Raw genomic sequence first — 16119 nt, forward strand, 5'->3', positions numbered from 1 at the left:
AAATCTACTCACGAAAGTTTCCAGTCGCTGGTGGTGCTTCTTCCAGGAGCTGCTGCAGGTGAGGAGGTGCCGAACCATCAGGACCCAGTCACCACTCCGTGACTGTGACATTGCAGGGGAAATCCCTCCCACTATCTGGTGAGCCCCCTGGGAACCTATGGGGCTCGCCATATGCCCCCGGTCCCCTAATTAGGGTGGGACTGAGACCTCTGGAGAATCTGCTCGTTCACAACTTTTCATTCTTACAGACCTCTGGGGTCCTGCTTACTGCTTGTAAAGCTCAAAACTGCACAGTCCTTTTCTTTTGTTGTTATGGTGCAGAAGGAATCTTGGGGTCAAAGGAAGGCAGCTTTGGGCAAAATTAGAGATAGAGTGGGTTTCTCTTTAGAGCTCCAGGGGTTTCTTGCCTCTCCAGGCCCCTCCAGGTCCCTCTCCTGGGCATCATTTCTAGAAGGTCTTGTCCCCAGCTACCTGTACATTTGGAAGCACCTGGGGTGCAGACCCTGATAATTAATGTCTTTGGCAGTTTAAGAATTTTATGATGTTACCTCTACGCCAAGGAAACTAAAGATGGCTCATGGTATTACATTTTAGTAGAGGATTGCAAAAGATTGAAAAAACTTCAGAACCCAAAGGAATAAATTCCAAAAAATTATAGGCATTGCATTAGGACAAATGGGGGGGAGAAACCTGGAAGGAGCCCTTAATGATACATGTCAGACCATAGCAGACAGAATACTTTCTCCTGTTCCAAGTGAGCCTGGATTGTGCGAGAGGAGTTGGCCACAGCTGAGACGGATGTCCTAGATGAGCATTCCCTCATCTATCTATCTTAAAAAGTCACGTGAATTTTTTCTGCTCCTAAATATATTTGTTCATATGTCAGAAACTAAGATTCTAAAATACTTGACATCTGGGGAAAGCATTTTCGAAAAAGTTTTCTACCATGCCTATCCATTCCTTCCATAAATATTTATCAAGTACCAGTCCAGTTCTGGAGCTATGTCAGTGATCAGGAGCTTCAAAGTTCTCTCTTATGAGAGAGAGAGGGAGAAAGTAGGAAACAAATAACAGTGATACGTGCTGTGAGGAAATGACACAGGGAGGCGAGATGGGTAAGTCCTGGGTGCGGTCTGACAAGGGAGTCGGAGAAGGCTCTAGGAGGAAAGCCGCATTTGCAGTGAGACCTGAGTGGCAAGTCAGAGGAATTCCAAACATGCCAGAGGGAGGGGCTTGAAGGACCTCACTGTAGGGATGCTGCAAGAGTGAGCGTGGCATGCATTTTGGGGTTGAAGGAATGTTAGGAAGGCCGGAACATATGGAGAAAGTGACATGCAATAGGCTAGTCAGGGAGGCAGGAGGCAGATAAGGCACAATTTATAGGTCAGGTAAGGAATCCGGATATTATTCCAAGTGCAAAGTGAAGCACTTGGGGGTCTCACTTAACACAGGACATAACATGATTTGATTTTACATCTGACAAAGATCATCCTGGCTGTTGGTGTGAATAGAATGAAAAGTGGAGATAAAAGCACAGTTTGGAGGCTACTGTAGTCTTCCAGGCTTAGACCGGATGTTAGAGGAGATGGCGAGAAACAAGTGTGTGTTAGAGGTGGAACCATCAGGACTTGCTGATGGATTTGATCCTGAAAGTGAGGGGGAAAGAACTAGGAATAATTTTCCTAGATTTATGGCCTGAGCAATGGTGGTGCTGGTACTAATCGGGGAAAGAAACTGATGATTTTGTTTGGGGGAAGAGGTAGCAGGGTGTTAAGAATCTCTACCAGATGTTTTAAGTTTGAGATCCAAGTAGAAGAGTCAGGAAGGCAGTAGTAAGAATCGGGGGCTTGGACAGAGACAGGACTACTGATACAAATTCAGGAATAGTAAACATGAAGATAGCCATGGAACTAGATGAGATCACCTAGAAAAAGAGTTAAGAAGGGCGGAGGCGGGGGAGGGAAGAGAGAAAAGAAAAGAAAGGAGAGAAAAAAAGGAGGAAAAGGAGTTAAATAATGAGCCCTGATACTCCAACATTTAGAAGTTGAGTGGAGGAGTCAGTCAAGAGTTGAAGAGGAGAGCCTGTGAGGCAAGACGGAAGTCCAGAGATGAAAGTGTTTGGGCAGATAGATCCAATGTCCAGTGGTGCTTACTGGTCCAGTGAGACGAAGACAGAAGTGGCCGAGAGATCTGGCTGCATGAAGGTTATTGACCATCTTGAAAGTAACAGTGTCATGGAGGAAGGGGCAGAAGCCAGACTTGGGTGAGTTGAAGAGTATGTGGAAGGTGAAGCTTTGGAGACAGTGAGTGTAGAGCACACTTTTGAAAAGGCTGAGTGTGAACAGAGAAATGGGGAGTAGTTATAAGACGAGGCCATGGGATAAAGGGTTTGTTTTGTTCATCGAAGATACCAAGGTGTGTTTGGATGACTGATGGGACTAGTAAAGGGGGAGAAACTGGTGATGCAGGAAAGTAGAGCTTCAGGAGTGAGGTCTGGGAAAAGCAGGGGTGGGATCCAGTTTCCCAAGCATTGGCCTACCTTTAAAAGGTAAAATTAATAATTTTTTATTCTTAAGAACATTTGTACTATAATGTGGGAGTTATCCTACAATGAAGACAGCTAGCATTGTGTGTTATATTTTGTATTCCATAAAGTATGGAATCTAATCCTGATTCTGGGATTCTGAGTGGTTTTTTTTTTGTTTTTTCATTTTTATATAGATTATCATTAAGCTGCGTTGCTAGGAACTGTGCATGAATCATTTGAGTTACTATTCTCCTTCTCTTTCTAATATTTTCTATCAGGCAATGCATTTGCTAGAGTGAAACTTGGAGATTACCACTACTATGGCTATGGGACTAAGAAAGACCATCAGAGAGCAGCCACACATTACAGCATCGCTGCCGACAAGCACCGCAGTGCACAGGCCATGTTCAACCTGGCCTATATGTATGAACACGGCTTAGGTATCACAAAGGTAATTGTGCTGGTCATCATCCAGACCTAGTAACGGCAGTGCTATGGGAAGGAAAAATTTATAAATGTTCTACATGTCATTGATGTCATCAATGTAGAGAAAGGAAGGAAAATATTCAACATTTGCTGAGTCCCTCCCACGTGCCAGCACATATTACGTACCCTAATGTGAACCCTGTGAGGTAGAATTAACTTTCTCCATTATGCCCAAGGACATAACTAATAAGTAGAATAAATCTAGTCTTGGCCAATTTGATTCATAATAAATTCACGCTTTTTCCAGCAACATTAGTGGGCCCTGCCCCTTCTCCCTTCCACCTCTGGGACTTTTTCCATTAAAATTTCCATTGACTCTCAAGCTCTCAGTAATAAGAAGAAGGTGGGAATGAGGTCACAGCTGGATACCAAGGTGGCATTAATCCAGAAACATCTTTTGAAACCCCCACTGTGTCCATGACACCATGCTGAGCACTCTAGGGAGGCCGAAGAAAATGGATCCCCATCCTTCAGAGGCTACACTTGACTTGAGGAGACGAGGCATGTTCATTAAGAGAGCTAGCAATGGAATACTATTCAGCCATAAAAACGACAACATAATGCCATTTGCAGCAACATGGATGTCCCTGGAGAATGTCATTCTAAGTGAAGTAAGCCAGAAAGAGAAAGAAAAAGACCATACGATATCACTTATAGGAGGAATCTAAAAAGAAAAAAAAAGAGGACAAATGAACTTAAATATAAAATGGAAACAGACTCAGAGACATAGAATTCAAACTTGTGTTTGCCAGGGGGAAGGGGGGCGGGAAGGGACAGACTGGGATTTTGAGATTTATAGATACTGACAGATCTATATAGAATAGATAAAGAAGTTTATACTGTATAGCACAGGGAAATATATTCAAGATCTTGTAGTAGCTCATGGTGAAAAAGAACATGAAAACAAATACTTGTATATTCATGTATGACTGAAAAATTGTACTGTATACCAGAAATTGACACAACATTGTAAAGTGACTATAACTCAATAAAATTTAAAAAGAAAGAAAGAGAGCCAGCACTGCAGGGTGATATTGGGGGAATCCTTTAGACAGTAAATGTAATTGAGGCAGAAGAAGGCATTGGAGTTTGACAGGGTGAGAAAGGTGAATTAAATATCAGTAATGATTGTTAACGACCAGGTGTTGGCGTGTTATGTGCACTTAAATCACACAGCCAGTTGCTGAGATGAGCCCTGTTATTGACCTCCATGTATCCATCAAGAAACTGGAGTGTGGTTAAGTCACCGGCCGAGTCTGCAGAGCACATCAGTGGTTCAACTAGAATTTGAACCCAGACCTATCTGACTCCATGTTTCTGGTTGAAAGAGTGGGCTTTGCGTTATCGGAATTTCTATGCTTTCTTTATCCTTCCAGTTGTGCTAGCAACTGGGAGTTCCTGGCAGGGAATTTCCTAGCTGACAACTGCTCCTGGTGCACACACGGTGCAGCAGGGGCTTCTCATTCAGGATGACAGTCTGGCGGTAGAGGTCCCCGCCCTCCTGCGCTCTCCTGTGCCTGCCTTTGGGCTCATCACTTTTGATCATCGCCGGCACCCTAATCAGTGGAAAAAATGTCAAATCCAAACCCAGTCTGTTTTCCCCATTCCTAGCGGATGCAAGCTCCTGTGTTGCGGAAGGGACAGGCAGGGGCGAGGACTGGATCGAACAGCTAAATTGGATGATTCTTTGGATGTTATCTCACCGCACCTGCTCCCCTCCAACTGTCATCCACATCTGTAAAACAGAACCAGGATACAAGCCCTGCCCCGGGCTTTGAGGATAAAACGAGTGGACCTTTGTAGAAGAGCTCTGTAGTGAAACAGTGTGTGGAATGACTGTTATCTAGATCAGAAGGGAATTTGGGTGATTGCCTCAGTAGGATTAAAGCTTTCGTTCATCATTCCCCAGGGGAAACATAACAGCTTTGGTGAGAGAAGCAGCGTCTGTGAAAAGGATAACAGTAACCCCACCCCACAGGTTAAATTCAGATTAGCTCTCTCGTCCCCATGTGATTCAAGAAGACCTTGGTCCCCCAGACAGCCCCATCCTCACCACAGTGAGGCCAGTCCACCTGGACCCCTGGGGCGGGGAGGGGCATCCTCTCAGGACAACAGGCCACACATGTAGGAGAGGACACTGCCTGCCCTCCCAGGTGGCCCACAGCGTCAGGCGTTCAGTTTTGGGAGGCACTGCTGGGCTCTCCTCTCTCTCCTAGGCTCATTTCATACATCTAGAAAAAGACTTTGAAGTTTCTCTGTGGCCACATTTCTGTTCTTTTTGGTCAGGGTTCCTGTTAAATCATCGGTATTCATTTTTATCAGTCTCAATCACAGGTATTTTTTTTTTTCCTACAAAAAGTCTCTACATTTTAAAAATAGAGAGGCTGCACTTAACCTCAGACCTGAAGTCTGATTTTGGATTTAGCTGAGGGGCCATTGCTCTTTGTCTTTATCGGTTTCTTTTGTTTAGCAATTAGAAAAATAATAACCAGGTACCCAGGGGCCAGGTATATTAATCTTGCTATCTTACAATCAAATTAGCAAGGAGATACCACCTTTTCTAATTCTTAAGATGAATATGTTGATAATTGAAAGCCCAAAGCTTGTTCCAGTGCTAGTTAATGAAAGCAAAGCAATTAGGAGAACAGGATTCACAGAACCCAGTTCATCAAGTAATTCCACACTTCTTCAGCAAGGCTCTTCAAAACCCTCTTTATTGGTTGAACCTCATGCAAACCAGTGGGGAAGATGAGTCTAACATCATTACCAGGATTTCTCTGAGAATCAAAACAGGTTTTGTAAACTCTATACGGAAGCCCTCTGGGAGAAGGACGTAAGGTATCGGTCATCTCTTGATAAATCCGTGTAAAAACATGGGTCGTTATTGTTCTCGTCTGTCTTGAGGAAAGGATGCTGGGACTAGGATGATGTGGGTGGATTATCCTGGTAGCTTCACTGCGTAACATCTCATCCCTGATCGCTGACTTCAAATTAAACTCACTTGACTTAAACTGTGGTCCAGGGCTGACCACACCGCTGTTCAGGGAACACAAAATAATACCTGGGGAGAAACCGGGAGAGGACCTGAACTAACATAGAAATGTCAGCACTCAACTCTCACGTTGTTGTCAAACTCCTCCTCAGGTCACCCTTGATTCAGAAGCACTTCAGAAATCTGACCATGAAGATAACCCATTACCCATCCCCTCCTGCCCAGTGCGTCTGTCCATATCCCGGTTCAAGCCAGAATTGTTTCTCAGGTGTGCTGGTTGTAAAGGCTGCTCAGGGGTCTCCCATTCCAGTGTTCTTCCTTGAACTCTGTGGCAGAGGTAGCTCTGCCCACTGAAGGTCTGTAGTCCCCAGTGCGCAGGGAGGGCTTGTTTCTGGGATGCGTCTCCTAGTCAGAGACTACATTTCCCGGCTCCCTTCACACCCGCGTGACTCATTCTCACCAAAGGGGCGGAAGTAAGAGGGAAGAGAGTCATTTCTGGGCCAAGGCAGCTAGGAAGTAGGTGGCGCTTCTCCCAGAGGCTCTAAGGGATGGCAGAACCAGGAAGACAATTCACCACCAGCCAGGAACATCTACACTGGACTGCTGAGTATGTTAAGCCACTGAAATTTGGAGGTTTATGTGTTGCAGATATAAGCATCACCTTAGTTAACACATTTTACAGCTAACAAAACCCCAGCAGGTTATTTCTGACAGAGTATAACTCTGCTGCTGTTACCCCTCCACCTTATTTTCCCTGGCATTCAAAACCCTCCTGACCTAACCTAACAGTGGCCTGATATGCCACTATTTTCCTGTATATCTTCTTCTAGGCTGTGTATCCTTTCCCCCAAAGACCCTGAACTGCACCCTTGTGACCTTTGATCTAATCACCTCCGTTTGCTGGAATGATCTTCTCCCACACTTTTGGCCATTGAAGACCAGTCCATTCTTCAGAGACTAGCTCCCAAATCATCTCCTCTGTGAACCCTTCAGTGAATCCCTAGATGTAAAAGATCTCTGCTTCTAAACTTCCATGGTGCTGTGCCTTGATTTTCTTCAGCTATTTACTTACTCAAATATTTATCAAGGTCTTGTTTTGTGTCAGGAAGCACTGCACATGGTTCTGGGGATACAAGAGAATGAGACATCTTTCAAACAGCTCACCATCTCCCATGGAAGAGGCATCCATTGCTATAGTGAAAGCCACAAATGGCGTGCGTGTATGCACACCCAAGTGAAATACTATAAACTCGTTAAAGAGGAAACAACTAACTCAGGCAAGGGAATCAATACTGTCAGGTCCTGTTCTAAAATGTTTTTATAACACAGGATACTCTGTAAAATAGAAAAAAAAAATCAGGCTGTTTTAAGATGATGACTAGGAAATCTGTCTAAATTAAGACAAAATGTGAGAGGAAATTATCCTTTGGAAATTAGTTTATATATATATATATAGTTAGATCTACTAGATAACACATTTTTTTTTGGATCCTGTAGGGGAAACAAAACCATATCACTGAATAAATTATAAATAGAAGTGTCAAAAATAAAAGTAATTATGGCACAAAGCATTTTTGTTTCTCATTTTTCTGGTCTGGCCACCTATGGAGTGTTAGAGCTGAAACTTTAAACACCAGAATAGAAATATGTTCTGGAAAGGGCAAGTTAAAGTTAGATATTAAAATGGTCCTCTCAGAATTGTGACAGGACAGAATATACATCTCTTAGAAATGGCCATAACCTTCCTTGACATAAATGTCTATTATCTAATGAAATAATGAGAAGTGTGCAAAATTTTTCTATGTGTGTATAGCTTTATTTATTAGAGAAAAAAAAAAACCTGACAACCAACCAAAATGCTCCAAAATAGAGAACATGTTATATGAACAGTGGCGAGGTGGTATACTGTTCCATTATTTATTTTATGGCCTGCTGGTTAAGTGAGCAGCCTAGAAGCAGGCTGTCTGGATTTGAACCTTAGCTCTGTTACTTACAAGTCATATGAGTTTGGAGAAGTGACTTAACCTGTCTGTGCCTCAGTTTCTTCATCTTTAAAACGGAGTTAATAATATCATCTGCCCTATAGAATTGTCATGGGGTTTAAACAAATGACAGTGGTGACTGTTACACAGTAAATATTTAATAAGTATTAGCCATTATTATGAAATACTGAGCAACCATTAAAAATTAAAATATAGATTAAAGGAATATCTTAGGATGTGAAATATATTTGAAATATATTGTTAGACAAAATATTATGCAGAGTGAAAAATTCCTAAACTCAAAGTGTGTATATGTGAACATATATAAGAATGCTGGAAGGATGTATATGAATTACCAGTAGTTAACAGTGAAATTGTGGGTGTTTTTTTCCTTATTTGTTCATCTCTGTATCTTCAAAGTCCCCTCTAATTAACATGTAATACATTTATAATAAGAAAATAATAATAAATTATTCAAAAAAAACACCTCTGTCCCAGTATAAGAAATTTTTTACGACACCCAAAGATTCAGGGCTGCAAAACTCCTGAATCATGTAATTGAACAATTTTCATAAACCAGATACTTTATTGCTAGGGAATTCTGTATCTTTGCGTTATAAGCAGCTTTTGAACATATGAACATTGGCACATGTGACATTTTAGTTAGAAACATTTAAGAAGTCTGCAGGTCCTAAATCTGCATAATCTCCTAAATCACTGAGTTTAAAGCAGAACAAACTCTAATGCACTGCAGAAAAGTTTCATGTAAGTGGATTAGGTGTGCAATGGACTTCCTTAATGAACCCTTGCCATCATCAGAATACCATTTTACAAGGGGAAATTTTTTGTGTGAACAATTTGGATTTTTTCACTAAATAGGATCAAAGAACAAGGAGTCTTTTCTAGAGTCCAGTAATAAAATTTATTTTATATGAGTTGCCGTAATTAGCCATAAGGGTTCAGGAATTTCTTTCTCTGGGAATTTTAAAGAAAGACTTTCCTGTCTCACCCCACCCTCCTTGGCCGGGAGCGCGCTCATCCCACTTTAATGGCACTTCTCTTCTATTTTTTATAATATGCTAAGCGACTGAATTGTGATGTTTGTGACTCAAGAAATAATTAATAACTATTTCCTGCCTCAAATAAGAAGGAATGTCTGAGATACTGACAAAGGCTGCCTTTCCTCAAACATCCCACTCAAGTCAATATGCTTTTCACATCTGGGGCTGACACCACTGTCATAATCGGCAGGAGCTTTCCAGTGAACACCCACTGAATTTGTTGGCATTAGAGACACAAATTAGAGTTTTTAAAGCATCCGTTTTCTTTGTTGCCAGGAAGATTGGTTTTGAACAGTCTCCTGAATTTTAAGTATTTTAAGCAAGTAAATTCCTCTTTCTTAAACAAATCTACCAGTCCACAAAGCTTTGGAAAAATTTAAGAAATGACAAGCCTGAGAGAGGACACACAAGGACTGGGTTTAGCAGGGGCCTCACAGATTCACCATTATTGAACCCCATGTAATGGACGTCTTGGAGATGGAGACGAAAGACAAAGAGATACCGGATGACCACAATTTGTGAAAAATTCCTCCTCTTCCCCTTCTTTTGAAAATAATCTACAAGAACCCAAGCAAAGAACAATTCTGAGACTGCATCAGGGCACCTTTAAAAACACCTCTACTTAGCCTATTTGGGAAACAAAGAGAAGAAAACCAAGCCATAAGTAGGCGAAAATGAAACACATTTTTTATCTGCCTTGTCATAATTTAATGGGAAATTAAAAATATAGTATGTCATTTGTGGGGTCAACTTCCAGCCTGAGAACCAAAATAGTTTATTCACTCATTCTACAAGTATTATCAAAGACTTCACGGTGTCCTTGGCACTTCATTAAGCACTGGGAATTCAGGGGTGACAGGCAGTCCAAGGCCTTGTCCTCAAGGACCTGGAGATAGACAAATGAATAAACAAATTCCATAACTTCAGTATGATAAGTACTATGAAGAAAAGTAGGAATTTTAATGGCTCATCACTGTCTGCACTGCCATTTGTTTGGGGAGCTGTCCTGTTAGTGTCTGGTGTCCTCCTGCCCCCTTAATTGGACTCACGCCTAAGATCTCATCCAGCAGTATCCAGGAAAGCTTTTTGGAGACTGTTGGCTTGTGTATGGCTGCTGTAACAAATTACCACAAATTTAGTGCCTTAGAACAACACACATTTATCTTACCGTTTCTGTAGGTGAGAGAGCTAGGTGAGCTTGACTGGGTCCTCTGTGGAGGGTCTCCCAGGCTGAAATCAAGGCTGTGCTCCTTACTGGGGACTCTGGGGAAGAATGTGCTTCCAAGCTCATTCAGGTTGTTGGCCAAACTCAGGTTCTTACACTTGTGGGACTGTCCACATTCTTCTTCCTCCTGTCCGCGTGGCCCCTCCAGCAACGGCAAATTGAGTCCTTCCCGTGCCTGGAATCTCTGACCTCTCCTCTGACACCTCTCTTTGACTTTCTCTTCTGCTCGTGAGAAAACTCATTGTTTAAGGGCTCCTGTGATTCTACTGAGTGCACCGGGTCATCCAGGACAATCCCCCTATCTTAAGGTTTGTCACCTTAATTACATTTGCAAAGTTCTCTTTGCCTTTGTAACATAATATATTAACATGTTCCAAGGATTAGGGCATGACTCTCCAGGGCGGGGGGTGGGGGGTGCATTCTGCCTACCTAAATTAAATTACTACTATTTCAAACAATGGCTTCCATTTAATTACCCCTAAAGAATCTGCCCCTAATGAGTGTGGGCTGTTCTTCTATTTCTAGAACATTCACTTGGCCAGGAGACTATACGATTTGGCTGCTCGAACAAGTCCAGACGCTCACATACCTGTGTTCTTTGCCCGGGTGAAACTGGAAACTGTGCATCTTGCTCCGAGATATCCTGTTTTGTAATGTAAGTTTGCCTCAGTTGGGTCCCAGATCCCTGGAGGCTCTAATGAACAGCTCTTGGTGGGTGGGCTTGAGGGAGATGATGGTTTTGAACAGAGGGGGAGGCTTGGATTCTTTTTTTTTTTTTTTTTTTTTTTTTTTTGACAGAATGTCTCTCAGCAGCAGTTTACAGTGAGATGGAAATGGATGAACGTGGCCCACACCCTTGGACCACACTGGGATCTATTTGTGATTGGCCTGATTGTTGCCGTGCTGGTCTTCTTGCTTAGGCGTCGCTAAGGGTAGGATCTGGCCCGCAGGAAAACCTGCTCGCGGGAACCAGTTCACTTCAAGTTGTCTTCACTAAATAAAGAGTTTCCTCATCAGACTCCAGTCGGCTTCAAATTTCTGATATAGGCCTGGGATGGAAAATGGACAAAGGTTGGGACCCGTCCTCTGAGAAACCATTTCAGATGTCTTGCTTAGCTGAGATGACCACTTTGGGGAGAGGGGGTGCTGGGGACTGATTGCCTAAGATTTCCTTACAAACTAGTCACCTTGGTGATCTAGTCCTGAGTTAGGGGTTAAAAACCACCCATTTTCGTGTGCTCATAACAACTTGTTGCCTTTCGAGAGGACAAATGGGTTTCTTGCCTCCAACAGACATACTGAAGTGGGGAGAAGGGGGAGTTTGGGGAGGGCAGGAACATAGATTCCCTCAGAATCTGATAAAGGCAAAAATGACAAGCAGACCCTGCATCTTGTGGGCATGATCTGGTGAACCACGCTGTAGCTCTAATGAGCAGAAGTTCCTCATGGCATGCGGAGCTGGGGGCAATGACTCAGACTCCTCACAGGGGGACCTTTGATCAAAGCTCCCTTAGCAGTTGTGAGCAGCACTATTTGGGGTCTGTCCAGCACTGTATCCTTCTCTTCCATTCCTTGTTGAAACCCTGAGGAATTCCCTTTGGAGAAACCATAGAGGGAGGTGGCACCAGCCTCCTAGGACAGAAGTTAAAGTGCTTGTTCTCTGTCTTCCCTGACAGGCCGATCAGGGCTGAGGCCCAGGACTGGGGGCAGAGATGGGAGAGAAGAGCGCAGGAGGCCTGTGACTTATGTCAAGGGCCAGGTTTAAATCTCGCCTCCGCAGCTCCTCAGCTATTCAACCTCTCACGGCCTCAGTTTCCTGACCTGCAAAATGGGAAGATCGAAGATCTTAGCTGGTATGAGGATTAATGGGATAACATATGTAAAGGAATTATCACAGGGCCTGGCATATCGAATGAACTCCATAAATGGTAACTTTAAATATTCTTTAAAAGCTCATGGCAGATGGGTTGGAACATGGGGACAGCTGAGTTGATAACAATCAGTGTGGTTTCAGTGCCTTGCACTGGTTCTCCAGCCAAAATGCTGGGTATTTTTATGGGAAAAGATTGTGCTTGCCTACTTGAAAATCCAACCCAGGGCTAGGAAAAGAGTTAATTAACAATGTTGATCATAATCAGAAGGCAGAGTAAAATGGATTTGGAACCAAACAACCTGGGTTTGAGGTCCAGCTGTGTCCCTTAGTAGCTCTATGACTTTGGCCACAATTTCTTCAGACTTTGGTTTTTTCCTCCATAATATGGGATTAATTCCTATCTGATTGGAGATTTGTGAGGTTTCAACAAGCCCAACAGCTGTTTTCTAAACATTGCACACACACATACTAGCCACAGTCATTGGCCATTAATTATACAGGTTTGTCTGAGGTCCAAGTGTTTAGAACTTCCTGGACACAATCCCTGACTTACTAGAGAGTTCCAGTTCCAAAGGAACTGTAAAAGCCTAATTTACAAAAGTGCAAAGAAGGAGCAGCCATCCAAACCTCAGGTCAGAACCCAATGGGCAGGTGGATCTGCAGTAATGTCTGACAGGAACGTGAGCACATCAGAGAGGCGACAAGTGCAGACTGGGGAGTGAGAAGGTAAAGTCAGTGAGCCCTGGCTCCGGGTCTGGGTGAAAACTGAGCTCCTTAGAGGTAAAGCTTGTGAAGAGGCTGCAGGCAGGCGAGCTCATAAATTTCCCATTTCAGCTGATTGTTTCCAGTAAATGTGAGCCAAGGGCTCTGAGAGCATGAGTGGTTTCGGGTGTTTGAATCATTCAATGTCCATTTCTAGGCTGCTTCTCCAGAGCCTCCGTAATAGCTCCCACCACCGGGGGCAGGGAATGTGCACCTGCCTGTGCCCCGCAGCCACTGACCCAGCGAGGGACAGCCCCTCCCACATCCCTTCCCTGGTCATGACAGTTCCACCCCCTCCACAGGCACACAGGGCCGCTGTTATTTTTCCTGCTTCCGATAGCTTTAAATAGCCTGGGGACTGACTACAAGGTGGCTTTTTAAAAAATCTAATTTGTTTTGTAATACCCTTTTCCGTCTATATTTTCTCCCCCGATTCTTTATTAAAGTGGAGTAGATATTCAAGTCAATACAATTTTTTAAGTCAAATCAAGAAGAAGTCTTTTTTCCAGAGCAGAAGTCCATCCGCAGTCATTTTATGAGGAACATGGAATTCTGGAATTCCATGCTCCTTTTGGAATTCTGTGCTTTTCCCCAAAGTCTCAAATGGTGGGTCTTAACAGGAATGGTCGTGAGCAGCTGGGGAAGAGAGAGGGGAGTCAAGTTCCAGAGAAGCAGGGCAGGTGCTGCACCCCACCCCCACCCTGGCCTCAGGAGTCCCGGGAACCCGGGAACCCAGGAACCCTGTGGAGGAGGCTGTGCAGAGCTGCGAAGAGGAGGGAGTGAAGGCCGTGGAGCAGCCTCAGCTGCCAGACACTGTTGTCTGTTTCTCATTCCACCTTCATGATGAGCTGTGAGGTGGATACAACCACCTCTGTTTCACGCAGGAGGAAACTGAGGCAGGGGGAAGCTATGTAACTTGTTAAGAAAACATCAAGTATGTGATCACATAATAATAATGAAGCTAGAATTTGAATCCAGATCTAACTTTGAAATACATCTTTCCTCTCTATTTCTGACCCAGAGTAACCTCTTGCTCCTCAACAAACTGCTCCAAACATTAGTGGCTGAAAACAACAATCATATCATTATATCTCAGGAACTTGGGCAGGGCAGGGCCATGCGATTCTTCTGTTCCACGTGGCCTGCATGGAGGCCACGTGGTGTTCCGCTGGAGACAGGCTGTTCTAGGGAGCCGGAGACAGTGTGTTCCTCACTGGCACCTTGACAGCAGTGGCTGGAAGGCTGGGCTCAGCTGTGAGTGTTGACCCCCAGAATGCCTCCACGTCACTTATGACCTCTTCCACATGCAGGCAGAGTAGTGGGACATTTTACACAGCAGCTCAGGAGTCCAGAGAGAGTGTTCGCAGAGACCCAGGCAGACGTCGTCGGTTTCCTAAGACCTAGTCTTGGAAGTTCTAGAATATCATTTCTGCCACATTCTGTGGGTCAAGTCCTAGACTCCACCACTCAATAGAAGGAGCAGCAAAGAATCTGTACCCATGTTTAACCTGCTGCAAATATACTGCCCAGTAACCTGCCAAGGGTTCCATAAATTCCAGTACAAAAATTGGCGGAAGGAAATTGCAGCACAAACACTGAGCTGCTTATCTTGGAAGACAGGACTGGATAGACTGGTCAGATCCATGCCTGATTCTGTCTTCCCATCTTTTAGACTGAGGAAATCCAGGTGTCTGATGCTAACTGGAGGGAGGGAAAGATGTCCTCCTCTCTTCAGCCAGGCACACGTGCACACACAGTTTAAGAACACTCAGTTCTTTCTCGGCTTTGCACTCAAGAGAGTGCAGAGTCCCAGGCTCAATGGGACTGTCCCCTGAAGCACCCTAGGGGCAGTTCCACACTGCATCTCACCTGACCCACTACCTGACATGCTCTTAGCAGGTGGGAGACCCAGACCCCCTCCACTCCTGCCCATCCTCATTCACATTCCCTTCCCACCCCAAGTCCCTATAGAAACCTATCTTCTCTGCCTCATCCTCTGGAACTAAGGTCCTCCTGCTGAGATGTGACCTTCAGCACAGGTAATTGTTGGCACCCCCTGTCCTACAGTTGTGTTGCCAGATGGGGGGAAACAGGAAACTTTACATCCATGGACTGGGGGGTGGGATGTAGTCTGCACTGTGGACTGGCCCCTAGATTAGAATGTAAGGAAAAAACTCAGGCATCTCTTTTGCACTGTGATGGTTGTTCTTCTGCTAATGTAACTCCTAAACCTTATTACACAAAAGGAGTATCTGCTCCTTCTCAGCTTTAAGGTCCAAGTTGTCCTCCTCTTCCTTTAGCTCTGGGAGGTGCCAGGATATAGTCATGAAGTGTGAGGATCCAAGAGTTACTCAGGCATACTCCTCAGGTCAGGCTCCAAGAGTTACTGACTGGAGACTTCTGGTCTAGGAAATTAATGGTTTTTAATCTTTAAATTTAATTTTACATTGTACTTGATCTTATATATGATTATAAAACCCAGAAGTCCCATTTTCCCCAAAACACAAGTTGCCCGGCCATGAATACTACCATCACTCTGTTCCTTGCTCAGCAACCTCAATGAGCTTTACCTGAAAATTCCTCCAGGTTCTTCCACCTCCTTGTACTATTCCCCACATTGTTTAGCAAAGAAAACACATTGGCCCATAGCAAATGCCCTGAGTCTCAGAAGAGATTTACTCCTAATAAAGCCAAAGAAAAAGGTAAGGGAAAAACACAGACGGGCTGTTACAATGTTCTGTCCCCATCCTCACAGCAACTGGAAAAACGGGCCAGGACAATGGCTCCTGAATCTGAGTTTGTCTTCATGTTGAGAAAACAGGAGGACCCGCAACAGCTGTGGGGCCGCTGTGGGGCCCGGGCCCAGGAACCAGCCAGCTGAATCAGGTGATCCCCCCTGGCCTGTGCGGAGGCAGCTCTGGCTCCGCAGGCGCTCAGGCCCCAGAGCGAATCTGAGCCAGGCCAAGTAATTTCCAAATTAGACAGGGACCTGGAACCAAGCAGAGTAGGGCATGGCTGCTGTGGGAAGGAGAGGGCCTAGCTTCACAAAGCCCCACAGGCATTTCCAATCTAAGTGATGTGATTGGCTTAGTTTCAGTTCCCCAGAAGCTGCCCAAGAGACAAAGAGTTGAGTGCGAGTAGTTTGTCTGGATCTTACGAAGCATAGGCAGGGGAGTGAGGAAGCAAGACAGCGAAGGAAGCAGGTGCAGGG

General features: G+C 44.3%; 1 protein-coding gene across 1 annotated transcript in view; it reads left to right on the forward strand.

Annotated features, from left to right (window-relative positions):
• The window catches only part of SEL1L2 (SEL1L2 adaptor subunit of ERAD E3 ligase), a 50545-nt gene extending 39268 nt beyond the window's left edge, over window positions 1-11277 (forward strand). Inside the window, 3 exon segments of the mRNA XM_032461808.1 lie at window positions 10799-10900; window positions 10902-10928; window positions 11087-11277. Of these exon segments, the coding sequence (XP_032317699.1) occupies window positions 10799-10900; window positions 10902-10928; window positions 11087-11203 (246 nt within the window). The 3' untranslated portion in view covers window positions 11204-11277.
• Window positions 11278-16119: the final 4842 nt, after the last annotated feature.

The sequence above is a fragment of the Camelus ferus genome, chromosome 19 (genome assembly GCF_009834535.1).
Source record: "Camelus ferus isolate YT-003-E chromosome 19, BCGSAC_Cfer_1.0, whole genome shotgun sequence".
Taxonomy (NCBI): domain Eukaryota; kingdom Metazoa; phylum Chordata; class Mammalia; order Artiodactyla; family Camelidae; genus Camelus; species Camelus ferus.